The 15,315-nt window shown below is 45.0% G+C and overlaps 1 protein-coding gene across 1 annotated transcript; it reads right to left on the bottom strand.

The window, feature by feature from the left end:
• Positions 1 to 923: 923 nt before the first annotated feature.
• Positions 924 to 15,248, bottom strand: fbxl19 (F-box and leucine rich repeat protein 19). Its single transcript, XM_077557359.1, has 11 exons — positions 14,639 to 15,248; positions 13,256 to 13,444; positions 10,038 to 10,181; positions 9,865 to 9,951; positions 8,920 to 9,081; positions 7,660 to 7,692; positions 6,502 to 7,586; positions 3,953 to 4,116; positions 2,997 to 3,158; positions 1,801 to 2,037; positions 924 to 1,689 (listed from the first exon to the last, which is right to left on the bottom strand). The coding sequence occupies exons 2-11, from the start codon at positions 13,427 to 13,429 to the stop codon at positions 1,445 to 1,447; spliced, it is 2,493 nt and encodes an 830-aa protein (XP_077413485.1). The 5' UTR covers positions 13,430 to 13,444; positions 14,639 to 15,248; the 3' UTR covers positions 924 to 1,444.
• Between the last annotated feature and the right edge of the window lie 67 nt (positions 15,249 to 15,315).

The raw sequence follows: 15,315 nt of genomic DNA, 5'->3' as shown, positions 1-15,315 counted from the left end.
AATGTGACAAGATTTCCCCAAAGTGGCAGTCTGTCAAAAGGGCGGTTGGGATGTTCACAACAACCCGAGCAAGAACGTAGCAAAAATTTAGGAAACCACATTAAAAGTGTAGTTTCTGATGGTGGGATCTTTTTTGGAAACAATTCAGCCAATTGAAAATCCGGTCCAAAAATGCCTTGAACTTGATTATTTCTTAAATCTTTTCATTTAACTGAAACTTTCCAGCTAATCGGAGAAGGGCTTCTCCGATTAGCTGGAAAGTTTCAGTTCAGTACAAAATATCCACCAATAAGCTAGTACAGCCGGGCTGAAATTACAACGACGCATCAAAATGACTGATGCTTAAAACGGTGACAACTAAAATAGCGTAAAATGGAACACTATACTTACAAATTGCAGTGGAATTAGGTCCCATAGTACTTTCTTTCTGGAAAGATGTGTTCAAAAGTGTGCACATTCATGCTCGCCTATTAAACTTCCTTTGAATAGGAGGCCGCTGGATGCCAACCGGCCACTCGCTGAATAAATATCAGTTAATATTAACCAAATATTAGAATAAATATTTCATATATTTGTGTAAAAAAAATCTTCAGATAAATAAGATATAGCATCTTTGGTTTAGTTCCCCTTTAAATGTCTTGACACCACAGCAAAACTAGCTTAGCATCCGCAGCATTAGGACTTAGCCTAGTTTAGCCTCAGTAGTGTATGACTTAGCTTAGCATAGCACAAGTACGTGTTGAAGACGGAAGACTTCCTGCAGTTGTGCTGACCAGCAGGTGATTGGGTGTTTGGCCAAAGCCGTAGAAACCAAAATGTCACACGTTCAAGGACGCCATGTTGTCTCTATTCATGGCATTGCGGTAAACCCTACAATATTCAGCAAATATGAATGCAACAAAATCTAGAATCATTACTTAAAATACTTAAACGATATGATTGCTTTTAATTGATTCTGTGTCAAAAATGATATTTCCTGATAACGGGGGTGCTAGCCTTGGTGACAAAAAAAAAAAAAATTATATTGGGTGCCTATTTCTTTTATAGTGCACTCAGTGGCAGTGATGGTAACTTCACATTACTGTAACATCAACAGCTTTCAGTGGAAAAGATCGGTTCAGTATGGCACATACATTGGAATCCAATCAATCGTGTTTCAACATTATGTTAAGTCAGGGGACAAGATGGCGCCCGCGCACGTTACTTGATTTCTACAGCTTTGGGTCAGGGCTTGTGAAAGTGAGTGTCTCTTGGGGTGTGCGCGCTCATTTACATGAAACTACAGGTATATACACACACACACACACACACACACACATACATACATTTGTACAGAGAACAAATATGTACATGCTCAGAGGTATGCCAACACACTTCCTTTCTTCTCCACCTCACCTGTAGTGCCCTCAAATGTCCCGTAATGCCCCGCAGGGCACCTAAGCATTTAGCTGTTCTTTAGCAGCGTCCTGTCTTCAGTCGGACAGGAGGTGGAAGCAGCGAGCGTGGCGTTAGCTGAAGAGGAGGAGGATCCAGACGAGGAAGATGATGAGGACGAAGACGGCTGCGCAGGGAAGCAGAGGAGTTGTCCGGCTTCGGTGGGAAGCAGCGAGCACGAGCGAAGGTCCACCGTCTGTAGGGACGGACAACGGCGCAAAAGCGGGACGCTCTGCTCAGTCACCTTCACGCAACCTAACACACACACACACACACACACACAACATATTTATTTGATCGATTCATTTGTGACAAAGGATGAGTCGACGAAAAAAAAGAAAAGTGGAAGGTGAGTGTTTTGTGTACCTGCCAGGTTGAGGTGCGTGAGGGTGTGTCTGAGCGGAGAGGCGGGTGCAGCCAGCGTGGCGACGCTATGGTCCGACACGTTGGTGCAGTGGCTGAGGTCCAGCTTGGCCAGACGTGGCACGAAGCGCACAAGCAGGCGGGACGCCGCATCAGTCAGGTCCAGCCCGGACAGCCGCAGCTCCGTCACGTTGTGGAAGCGACCCACTCGCGGCTCTGTGCCGCTGCCGCAGCCCCGCGCTACAATTCCAGAGAGGGACTGTCAACCACCAAAATCATCCCTTTGTTGGGATTTGAGAGTCCAGAATGAGCAAATGATTCACTCATCATTCCCTACGCCAAAATAACTAGAGAAGAGATTTTTATCTAGTGTGCCAAGATAGAAGCCTTGTTGGGCTAATTATTGCACGTCATTGTTTTCATGGCGATGCAGAGTGTTGTAGCCGGCTAAAAAAACACCAGACCTAGCACGTCAAAGACAGAAAACTCCTTGCCGTCTACTCCATGTATCCATCAAGTGGTGTTCGTTTTGCACATAATCTTATTGCAAGAGTTGTACTAAATGACTGGTCTTTTATTTGAACATGTGTTGGGTGTGCATTCTCTTTTTCATTTCAGCGGCTTCTTGGGGTGGGCATTTGGCAGACAGTAACTCGGCTGCACTTAAAAATGCCTTTGTGCTCAAAATTTCATCTTGCGTGCTTGTAATTGGGGTACAAATCAGTGTAGCAAATAATCACAGAATGCATTTTGTATCAATATCAATCACATACCTATTGTGATCCATATCGATACTGAATCATCGTCCAGCTCTAGTTTCACCATCATTAATATTGCACAAAATAAAATCATATTCATGTTGGTGAAACATCATTTGAACGCGTGCAACCAATGCCCATACAGAAGATACTTTTTGAAATGTAAAGACTCTGCTCGCTCTCTGTGGGGGGAGGAAGCAAATCTATTGATGCGACCCCAGAGAACTTCGTTAACATGTCAGACTAACCAAAATTATCCAGAGTACAAGAAAGAAAAAGGGAAGAGAGGTCAAGATGTTTCTCAGAATGATCTTGTTTTTGTAACACATTACCAGAAGTACTGAGTGGAGAGTTTTATATCTTGTCACAAATCAATCACCTTTGGGGGGTGGCATCGATTATTTGCGGGAATTCACCACCGGGCGCCGCCGGTATGCTCACCTGTCCTGCTGTCGGGGGGCAGGGCCAGCAGCTCCCTCAGGTGAGTGTCCTTCAAGTCGTCCACGCCGCTCAAGTCCAACATGCGCAAGCACGACCGCACGCCCTGACACAACGCCGACACCGCGGGCCACGCCACGCCCGCCACCGTCAACTCTGCCAGACCTGGAGTGCACACACATGCATGTCACACACTATCACACACTCATACATGTATGTTGTGCCCAGTCACATGTATGTTACACACACACTGGATGTCAAACACACTAACAAAAGTTTGGACAGACTTTGTAGACCAGAGGTCACCAACATGGTGCCCATGCGCCTGGTCTAAAAATATCTCACCGATGATGGGAAATTGTAATTTTCTAGGAATGTTGTTACTGAGACTTATAGAATTGAAGAGTCTTTGTTTCCTAATGGTGATAAATAATTAACATGATCATTGTCTTGTCACCAATGAATATCATTAACCGTTAATAACTCACTTTCAAAAAGGTTGGTAACGCCTGTTCAAGACTGTCCACTTTTGACTGGTAGCAGTCTTAAAACCTCCACATATGACACACTGTATGGCCGGCGGGAAGTGTATATGGGGGAAGAAGCCGGAGACAGGAAGTGCATATGTGAGAGGAAGTACGATGCAGGAAGTGTGAGATAGGAAAAGCTAGTGTGTATGTGAGAGAAGGAAGGGCATGCGAGAGGACGGACATGGGGGAAGAAGCCAGAGACAGGAAGTGCATATGTGAGAGGAAGTACGATGCAGGAAGTGTGAGATAGGAAAAGCTAGTGTGTATGTGAGAGAAGGAAGGGCATGCGAGAGGACGGACATGGGGGAAGAAGCCGGAGACAGGAAGTGCAAATGTGAGAGGAAGTACGATGCAGGAAGTGTGAGATAGGAAAAGCTAGTGTGTATGTGAGAGAGAGAAGGAAGGGCATGCGAGAGAGGACGGACGGACCTGGCAGGCGGCTGATGAGCCAGAGGAGCTGTTTCTTGGAGATGTTGGTGTGTCCCAGGTTGAGCGAGACGGGCTGTCTGCGAATGATTCCGCTGAGCATGGGCGGCGTGATGGAGCGCTGTCTGCTCAGGTCTATCCGACTCCAAAGGCGCTTGTCGCAACACCTGCGTCGCCACAGCAACCACATAAGGTGTTACTTATGACTTTGAAGGGCTATATGAAGAGTGCAGTGATTGCCAAACAACGCAGGAAACGATCCAATTTCACGTCACTGTTCTGAAAAGATTAGTTATTAACTCTAAATAATGCAACTTTATCACTGTCATCTATCAAGGCAGTATATCATGACAAGCTGAACAATTAAATACACTTTTGCCAGATGGCAGGAAGTACAATTATGAACGAGTGCATCCACTGGACCTTTTTTTGGTGATGTGCAATGAAATTTTTGCAACGTAAAATAGACGATTTGTGTTTCTTTTATCTCTGTAGATGAGAAATGATATATTTCTCATGATCAAATATTTCTTAGATAAAAACATGTTCTCTTCGGCCCTATGCAGATCAGCATTTTTTGCGTGCATTTGTACTGATAGTTGGGTCCGAAAAAGTGTGCACAATATTTCCACCAAAAATCTTCATGTGTGGGCAAAGTCAACATCTCCCCAAGTCTTTCAATTCCGTGAACTGTGACATGAACAGAAAGTAACCAAAGACTACCAAGGAAGCGGCTATAAATAAACAAACCTGTACTATGAACGGACGTTTTTTGAGTAAGTGGTTTACCCGGACAGTAAAGTAATTTTCTCACGTTCTTTTCGACGATCTTGCCACCTCCGGTTCATTCACAAACATCGGACGTATGTGTGGATGAGTAGTAAACATGAAGAATACATCACAGCAAATAAAAAAATTTGATTGCACGGTTTGTTTTGAGCCGGGCTGAAACAGCTTTTAACAGCAGTTACCAGACCAACTTTCTTTCGTTCACAAGGAAGTGGGTGTGGCATGCCAGGCTACACTGGACTGGAATGGACTGCTTTTTATATAGCGCTTTAACTACACACGCGTCCCCAGGTCGATGGTGCCCCGGAAATTTCCTCTGCCACACCAGCAAGCAATGACAACTCTGACGAAAGCTTTAGCACAAACTGTCAGCCAGGTAAGACAACTTCTCTTTATACAAAAAATGTGTCTTGAACAACTTATCGTAAAATATATAGGGCTAAAAAAAAGTGCATACAATTTTTTGCATGTCAATATAAAGACTACACTTGCAACTTTTCCAAATCTGACCCAAACCTCTTCGTATGTAGTTATCAATCGGATGTCTGGACGCTCGGGTGACTTCCATCCGACAGTAGGTCATTAAAAGGTGACAAACGTTCATTGCCAAAACAAACATGCGGCAAAAGCAACGACGGACGAGGGGCCAGAAAAGAGTGACATTTGGTTTTGGAATGCGAACAACTCCATCAAAAGATCAGACTGAATAACAAACCTCAATTGGGCATCATAACCTACAGTGTAAATATAGCCTTAGGCCTCTTTGGGTTGAAATTTCAGGCTGAGCCTAATATGCACTATAACCTTTACGAGTAAACTTCATTTGACTTTCTGTAGAATTTTGAAAGCACGTCCAACATTTCACTGTGTCAGTACTTTTTGCACAACTTGCTGCTGATCTATTAATGGATCAAGAAATGTGAATTGACATGCTTGCTTTGTTGTCATTTTGATCTATTCCAATTTGGTGTGGATTGACAAAAGGATTATAGCACCGCTGCCAATCTCAACGAAACTCCATTCGGAGTTTGGCCTGTATAGTCCGAGTGAGGTGTTTGTATGGAGTACTGTATTTTGGTTTCATCCTAGTCTCCATGGAAATATTAGGAGTGTACATATGTCCAAAGCCAGTCCCATATTTATCTCTACATGGGTGCAATATGATACAAGGATTTTAAAAGTGGATCACTTTCCCTTCGATTCAGTGTGACTGATTGGCTTCGATATTCAGTTCAGTTGGAAAGGGTATGATGCAATGAGTTTCTTGTCATTTGACATGCATATGAATGAGCATGTGAGTACTGAAAAATGTGCCATTTTATCTCTAATAAAAGACAATTGAATACGTAACTATATATATATATATATATATATATATATATAAGTGGAATCATTCGATTCCATTCAGTGCACTCGCATCTTTTAAATCAAAACTGATTTTCCGATTCAAATCGTTTCTTACACCCAAAATAGAAATGCTTTTTTAAATCTGATTCATCAAAAAAAAATAACTGGCAGATTACACAGTAATAAGTTAGTTGCAGCCTGAGAATTTTGCTACTGAGCTCCTTGTTGTCCTTGTGCAAAAACTACAAAACATTCTGTTGTTGGACCTTTCAAAGTTTACACAAGATCAAACGGTCAAATTCAATTAATTGTATTTTGGGGTTTTCCTGAACCATCACCCAAAAAAGTCCCAATATTGGCAACTTTTGATGAGGTTGGGAAGCAGTGTGATCGGACAGACAGACGGCGAGACTGACCAGCGGCTCCACGTGCGACACACGCGCATGCACAGGCACAGCTCGCGCTGGGTGAGGAAAGTGAAAACCCGCAGCCACGCGTCGCGAGTCATCACGTGGGCGCGGCCTGAGTCCAGCGGCAGGCAGCTGGGCTCGGGGCAGGCGGGCGGCGGCTTCACCAGGTGACGCTCCATTTGGACGGGACGCGGTGGCGACGGCACTGCGGGGGGGCTGCGCTTCATCACATGCGAACGCCCTGCCGACCCCGAGCAGGGTGAGGCCGCTGTGGTCGATACCAGCGGGCCGCAACCTCCGCCTCGCCCCCCATTGGAGGTGGGGGTGGAGTTCCTCTGCCGAGTCTTGTTGCCTTTGGTCGTGCCCCCGCCCACCCCGCCATGTCTGTGAATGGTCAGAAGGCTGCTGGCGTTCTCCTTCTCGACACGAGCACGTCCATTGCGCGCCTCTTGCGCGTTGCTGCGTTGCGAGGACGGAGCCATCTGATTAGACGAAAGCGGCGAGGGCGGTGGGAGGAAGGAGTTTTTTGCAACTCTGTCCGAAAGTGGCGGCTCAGCCTCGTCCTCGTCCATCATGGCAGCTTTTCTCCCGCGCGGTGCCAAGGCTCCTCCTTCCCCTCCATCTCCTCTCCGCCTCACCTTGTCTCCCACCCGCTCTTCCTCCAGCTCCTCGTCCTCGTCCTCAGACTCTTCGCTGGCGCTGAAGCCCAACTCCGCGAGACGCCGATCCCGCTCGCTGCGATTCCTCTCCGGCCGTCCCGGGCCGCTGTTGCCATGGGTGACGGAGGAAGCCAGCGGCGCAGGCGATGAGGGCGAGGAGGCTCCGCCCCCGCGCAGCGAGTCGTCCGAGTCTGACTCCGAGTCCGACTCGGAGCTGGAGGACGACGATGACGACGAGTCAGGCCGGCGCTCCAGCAGGCACATCCTCTTGAAGCGTTCCAGTTTTTCCCTGTGGTGTGAGCGCTGATCTGCGCTTGATGCCCCGCCTCCTCCTCCGTCGCCCATCGCTGACGAGGAGGAGGCATAGCCCAGAGGAGGCCCTCCAGCTGAGGAGGTGGGGCCGTTGGACTCTACTCCTTCCTGTTTGGGCTTCTAAAAGCAGGAAGAAAGCATGCATGTCAGAATTAGCGCAAAAGAACCACAACACAAGAAAACTTTTGTTTACCTTTTTGAGACGTTTCTCGTGCGCACCCTTCATCTGAAAGAAAAGACACTTTTAGTGTGGATCTGATGAAGTGGCCTACAGTTTTAAGATCTCAGATTTCTTTACTACAGTGGTCATTAACCCGGTTTTATCAGACCCAAAGGGTTTGGTGAGTGAGTTTAAGGGGTTCGCCAGAGGTCAAGACAGTATGTGTGTGTGCGCACGCGTCCATAAACGCCTTTTCGCACTGCACTTAGAGTTAGAGCACAGCGAGCCATCAGTGAACCATTCATCGTGCCTGTGCTGTGAGGGTGTGAGGACGGAACGTGCAGCGACACTCAAGGTTGGTGTTTTCAGTGTTGGCGGATTGATATCAGAATGCTAACAGCAAAAAAAAAAAAAAAAGGGGGGGGGGACACAGTGGAAAAAGTATCCGCGCTACTTATCGTGGTAGGCCGCTTAGAAACCAAATGTGGCCGAGTTTGCAATGGAGTACCGTTGTTTCCGTGGCCCACCCTGTGGTGAACACTAAGAGAACCTCATGTGGCATGAAAAAGGTCTCAAACTTTAGAAAAACAATGCTCAACCTTTTGGTGTCACCAAATCATACCGAAAGAAAGCTTTTGAGATATTCATACTGTTTGTTACAATGTGAATCTATGATAGCGACCAATTATTCTTGACGATGGTGGACAAAAACAAAGAAAAGGAGCAGTCTTTTGTTGGGAAAAGGATTAAGAGAGTGGCGCTTGCAAAGGTCAAAGGCAACAGCAAAAGTTCAATTGCTGTCACAGTTAATGTGAAATTCATGATTTGTTGCTATTGATCTTAAACTGTGATTTTGTGTGAAATGGATGTGGTTTATTTTGTGCACTGATCAAATATATTAATGTTTTGAATTTGAGAACAATTCTATTTTATTTTTATAATGACAAAGGTCGTTCAGTGAATGTGTGTCTGAAACTTGTGGGCTTCCCCTACACTCACATGCACCTTTGTATAAATGTGTCCTGTAATTGGCTGGGAACCAGTCCAAGATGTACCCCGCCTCTCGCCAAAAGTCCTCTGGGAGAGGCTCAATCTCACCCGCAACCCTAGAAAATGGATGGATGGGTGAACTTGAGCATAGTCACTCCAAGTCATATAAGTGACTAATGTGCAGATCAGCTCCTCTGGGTTTGCGGCCATAGTGTTAGTGGAAGCAGCACAAAGCAGCACTTATCGCTACAGAAGAAAATAACAAAAACGGTTGGATGCGTGAGGCGCATGGTGCCACCTTACCTTCTTCTTGGGCCCGCCGTCCGAGGGCAGAGTCTCCTTCCTCCTCTTGTGACCGCCGTCCGGCCTGGGCGCCTCCTTCTTGGGAGGCGGCTCGTCAGTCAGCTTCCAGCGGCCCAGCTCGCCGTTGTCCAGACGCCGCTTGGCCAAAATGTCCGCCTGCTCCTGCAGCCAACGACAAGAGCAGGGTGAGAGTAGCAGGTGACCCAGCTGTGATCATAATGACTCCCAAAATGCTACATCATTGCCGCTGAGTACCGGCCACATTTGTGTGACATCGGGTGCAACGAAGACAATCATCCAATTTCATCTAATTGCTCCCCAAAAAAATTATAACCAATAATGCATCTTTGCTCATAATCTCAGCGCTGTATAGAGTCTGGCAGAACAATTCAATGCAGTGAAATGAAAATTATAATAACATAAAAATCAACAACAAAAATCCCTGGCTGGATCATTTACTGCACTTTGCCAAATTTGTGTATGTGTGAGCTTTATGATTCCTTATAGGGGAAGTAAACCCAAAAACTTTCTTTGTAGCCCAACTAGTCTACAAACTGTATTCTGATTAACATTATGCTTGTGGAATATGAATCAAGTAGCAAAATACACCTGTTTTTATCCATCTTAGGGGGCAGCCATTTTGCCACTTGCTGTCGACTGAAAATTACATCACAGTTGCTCGGGACTCAGGCAATGATGATTAATTTGTAATTGCGGTTCAGCTTGCAAACGTCACGTGACCAAACTCGGAAAACAGGTGCGCCGTGATTGGTTATTACATGAGCCCGGAGCAACTGTGATGCCATTTCAATACTAATCTGAATGCCGTGTTTACACTAGTGTGTGTGTGAATAAAACATATTATTGTAAAGACATTTTGGGGGGTGACTTCCCCTTTTAAACAACTGTGGCTGTCCCGAGACAAAGATGGAGCCAGTCACTCACCTTGCTGGTTTTTCCCTCCTTGTGGCACTTGGGACACTCCCAGCAGTTGGGAATCTCGTCATTGATGATACCCTCCGCTTTGCCCATCTGCCACCAACAAAGCACACGCACGCGCATCAAGCAGACTTCTTGTAGATGTCTGCCGGAAAACGCCAAGTGAGGGTGGGACCCACCTTGAGACAACGCGGGTGTATGATTTCGTTGCAGATGGTACATTCCATCAGGCTCAGGCTGAACTTGTCCTCGTCGCCCTCCACCGTGTCCTCCTTCCCTGCCTCGCCGCACGCCAGGCACACCGCCGTGTGTGGTAGCACGGGCTGCGCAGAGAGGTCAAAGGGTGGCATCGTTAGCGTCAGTGGCATCCCCCCGCTCGTCCGAAGCACGTCAATATAGTGATTTCTTGAGATATGCGTGAACAGACTTGCGACTTTCTCCAGACACGAGCAGAACATTGGTGTAAAAAAGTCGTTTGTATACAACGTATAACAGTGTTATTTTTGTTGTCTTTCTGGTAGGCTGCAATTGATTTTGCTTTCCTTTACATGAGGAAAGATGATTTCCCATCTCAGGGCGCCTCTATGCAGCGAAGCCCTGTTTAGGGTACTTTTGACGTCTCCCACATGCTTTCAACGCGGTTTAACTTCTTCCAAGGTAATTCTGAAAGTATTCTGCACCTCTTTTCATTCTCAATCTTACAAAGCTCTCCAAATAAGATGCAAAGTGTGCTTGCTTCAAGCTGTTTGTCACTCCCAGCTGACACAAATCCAAAGACAATAGGAACTTGGAAGTTAGCATTTTTTGTTTTAAACCATAACGCACGAGTCAACCTGTCAATAGACAGATGGCCCAGACCGACAAGGTGTCAATCATTTATCGTGCATTCTCACGCACACCGCCGCTGCCGACCTGCTAGCTGCTAGCTGGGCGAAATGAGACACACGGATTGTGTCCGAGTAACTAGGATCTGTTCTAAAAATAGCTCACCACTGATGGGACACCGACTTGCTAAGAAGAATTAAAAGAAGTAGAAACTTATCATGATACACATTTATTAATTTACCAAATATTCTATATGTGATGCGTTTTCACAAAATCAGGCTTAAATCTCAGAAAATAAAAATTTCATCATTCATACAGCTTCATTTATGATTCATTATTTCATTCCACTTCAACCCGGCTCACTGTAATGTGCATGTACGAGCATTTAATTCCCTCGTGATTGTCTCGCGACATATTTTGCTTTAGTGCACGAATACATTAAAAGGAGAAATAGGCTTGTTAAAGAAAGATCCCACAACTGAAGATAATCTCTATGTGTGGATTGCAAACATACACCAGCATGATGACATTCGCTCTGCTCTGTATAAAGTAAGCCTGCTGTCGACGGCATAGTGGCATGCATATATGCGTCTTCTATTGGACTACACTATCACATTAGAACTGTTTTTTCAATTTTATTGGGTGCTATGTCCATTTATATAATAATAAAAAAAACTGCGGTTCGCTTTAGAGCAGGTGCCAGGGATGTGCTAGGTAGCAGCGCGGCTAGTACGCCCTAGTTACAATGTACATTGCTTACTAATTGCTCATTTTTATAAACTTCTACTACAATTTAAACTTTTCCGCTGCTGGGAAACGAAAATAGAGACCTTAAGGATGTTATTTTTGGAGAACGCTCAAAATTGACATTTTTGTCCAAACGATCTATTTTTGTCATTTACGCTAAACTCATTTCCGTGACATACACCTGATTTTGTGAAAACACATCACATAATTTGATTGAAAGTGGAATATATTGTGTTGAATGAAAGAAAGAGCTGTTTATATTACAAAAAAGGACAAAAATAGCAGAATAATGAATTTTATGAGGTAATTACTATTGAAAATGGGGGGATAAAAATCCGCGTTAGATTGAATCTGCAATAAGTGAATCGCAAAATAGCGAGGGACCACTGTAAATTAAATTATGTTTACAAAAGAAAACCAGTGATAAAGTGAAGCTGCAATAACAGAACTGCAAAGTAGCGAGGGAACATAGTATTGTTATAGTAACACTTGATTACGAAATAAGTCATTATCGATATGTCGATATCATTTTAGCTAGGTACTCATCACCCTTGAAAATCAAAAACTTCATCTGCCAATCAAAGGCTTCAGCTCCATCATCAGTAAGTGTGTGTGTTTGTGTGCCAGTGTGTGTGCTAAGTCTGCTTCATTTGCAGAGCCAGTTGCCATGGAAACGCAGCATCATTGCCTGTTGGCCTACAGCTTGCATTCCATGCTATTTGAAGAATCTGTGCTCGCATGTAATGAAGTCACCATGTGAGCACCAGGCTTTGTGTATACTTTGCTGACATGTTGGCACATTTGCTTTGCATCAAAATCAGAGGTGTCAGGCTGGTTTTCCCAAAAAATGGCACGGCAATAGTCTCGATTAAAGGGATGCACTGAAATGAACAGTTTGGCCAAAAACGAAAACGAGAAACACTTTGCCGAAAACCGAAACGGCCCCAAAAAATTATGCAAATTTTTTACTATCATTGCATTTAGTGTAATGAATTAAACTAACACTTTATTATAAAAATATGTATTTAGCACTGGCATTTTAACAAAGCAAAATATAAATTTAATGCGTCCACACCGCAGACATGTTGGCAAATGGTACATTAAACACCACTGATCTGTACATAACTGGATAGCTGATAGTCCAAGACTTTTGAAGCCGCGTTTCTCACACCTTAACACTGTAAATTATCATAATTTGAAAACTACAAGAATGAGGCCATTTTTTATTACTTTGGCTCCATCAGAAGAGCCAATCGAGAAAGAGGGAGTAAAAGAGTGAGAGGAAGAGAAAAAGAGAAAGTGGAAAAAATAGGAACTGAATCTGAGAGGGGGTGAGAGCGAAAGAGCGAGGGAGGAAGGAGGAGCAAGAGCACAAGAGTGAGAGGAAGAGCAAAAGAAAGAAAACAAGTGAGAGGGGGACAGTGTTTGAGTGAGAAAAAGAAAGAATATGAGATTACGAGAGAAAAAGGCTAAGAGAAACTGGGAATAAGATAGATTAAGAGAGTTGAGAGTGGGAGTCTGAGAAAGAAGAGAGCAAGATGGAAAGAGAGAGAGAGCGAGAGGGAGTGAAAGAGAAAGACAGAGAAAGAGAGACAAAGAGAGAGATGCATCAGGAGAGACCGCAAGAGAGAAAGGGAGAGAAAACAGGTGAGTGAACAAGCGAATGAACGAGAGCGAGAGAGGACAGAGAGCAAGAGTGGCTTTAATCGCTGGCCAGAAGCTGAGCTGCAGTGTGTTTGTTTGCCGCTTTGGCTTGTTGGGCTCCGCAGGATTTGTTGCTTTTAGTACCTTCCCGTTGGTATGTGGCATGTGGCGTGTATCTCACCGCTGTGCACTGCCTGAGCAGGCAGGACTGCTTCATGCGTCCGGGCCCGCCAAACTTCTTCATGTCCTTGCAGAAGTGACACTCGCCGCACTCGGTGCGGGTGCACGCCTGGCAGCGGCGGCACCGCGTCCTCCTGCGCCTCGCCCCACCGCCCAGTGCCTTACTGCCCGACATCCCACAACGAGTCAGCTGCAACGACAACAACAAAAATGCATCAGTACACTCACCATCTTGGTGCGATTTCCTTAAAGAACCCCGGAAGATGCTCCAGCACAAATCAATTTGACATTGATGACTGATGTACAGGACAAAAATTTAATATGGGCAAGTCACACCATTCACAACATCACGCTCATTTTTCACATGGCAACTAGGAAAACCCCTCAGAATTTCGTCCCGTATGAGATGTTTACTATTTTGAACTGAAACTTGTCAGCCAATCAGAAAATCCCCGAATAAGACCAAACAAAAGGGTCAAAGAGGTATGTTAAAAAATAAAGTTATACTGTTCTTTAGAGCTGCAATCTGTAATCTGTTAATTATTTTCTGATTAATCCAATATTTTTTTCTTTTCTACCTCTTCTTCAAAAACGAGCCATTATTTCAAATTGATGGTGCAGAAAATGCACAAATTGATGACAAGTCCGTTCCTGGTTTGGCCTGAAAATTGAATAACAAAATTTGGCAAAAAGGCCCATCATTGTTTTCAAAATTAAATTAAGATGTTTGCAACTGTCTTATTCAAACACAATCAGTCTGCTTTCATTGAGGACTACTGAAATCGTTGAACATTTACGGTTGAGGGGCAACAAATTTAGAAGATTGCATTGTACTCAGGTTGAAGTGGCAATTTCAACCAGATGCAGCATTTGGGACATCAGTCAAAATGCTCTAAAATAACTGCCAACGTGGGGAACTCTGCACTGACAACGGCTGCCAATTCAGTTAAATTACACTCCAATTGTAACAATGAAGACAGAATTTGATTCTCTGGTTTGGACTGATTCCTTCTATTTCAAATTATGTTAATGAACACACTGACTTATTTCTGGAATGACAGATATGAAGATCAAAAACCGAAATATCACTGTTAGATCTTACAGGACAATTTGAATGATTTTAAAGCTTGTTCCCGTGCTTTCATGTGAAGATGCTAACATTGCTACTAGTGAACACTGGGTCACGTGATCAATGGACATCACAAAGCAGCCTGCTAATAGTTAGCAAGCATCAGGAGGGCAAGCAGCACTTGAATGCTGCGAACTGCGAACACAAACACACACCTCCGTGAATGGAGAACATGGGCTAACAGGCTAACCACATAGCAGTCTTGATTCAGACGGCTCGGGCGCGCACGCGCGCACGGCCGTTGTTGTCACTTACCTCTGCCTATCAGCTCGCATGCTCGTGGCTCGCACATTAGCAACAAGATTAGCCGTCCAGCCAGCTAGCCGTGTTAGCTCGTCGTCAGTCCGTCCGTCAGCTTCCTTGTTTAGTGCCGATGAGCCGCCCGCCGCCGACTCACGCGAACCCCATGCTGCCGTTCACAGCCGTAGCCCCCAGATGGCTCCTGGTCAGCTAGCCCCGCTGAGTCGATGTGTTATCAATAAGATATTCAATCGATATTGATGAGGAGGCGAAGGGCGCAGTGCTGCTGCTGCTGTGAGACAAGCCCATTCACCCCCCTCCTTCTCTTGCTCTCGTCGCAGCGTGCGTGCGCGCTCTACTTCCCAGGCTTGATCACCGCACGTGCGCGATGATATCCCTCCGCATGAAGTAGTCCCAATAGGCCGTTTCCCCTTCCGCAATCCGCAGTTGCGCACTTTTGGTTTACGTTTTGTCCCAACCCAATCTTTATTACGGATTGAACAAATTATCAAACTTTTTGTTGGAAAGTTAAAGTACACAGGAAGCGGGAGAGGGAATGACATAATGTACGTTAAAACAAACAGAACAAATGAAAGAATAACTCACAAAAAAACCGGCGTCATGACTAACAATACTTTTTGAAGGGCATTTAAAATGGGAGCACATTTTCAAGGTTTTGATACATTTCTTAT

This window comes from Vanacampus margaritifer, chromosome 2, assembly GCF_051991255.1.
Source record: "Vanacampus margaritifer isolate UIUO_Vmar chromosome 2, RoL_Vmar_1.0, whole genome shotgun sequence".
Lineage (NCBI taxonomy): Eukaryota > Metazoa > Chordata > Actinopteri > Syngnathiformes > Syngnathidae > Vanacampus > Vanacampus margaritifer.
The sequence above is the reverse complement of the archived record's forward strand: the minus strand, read 5'-3'. Positions and strand labels throughout refer to the sequence as shown.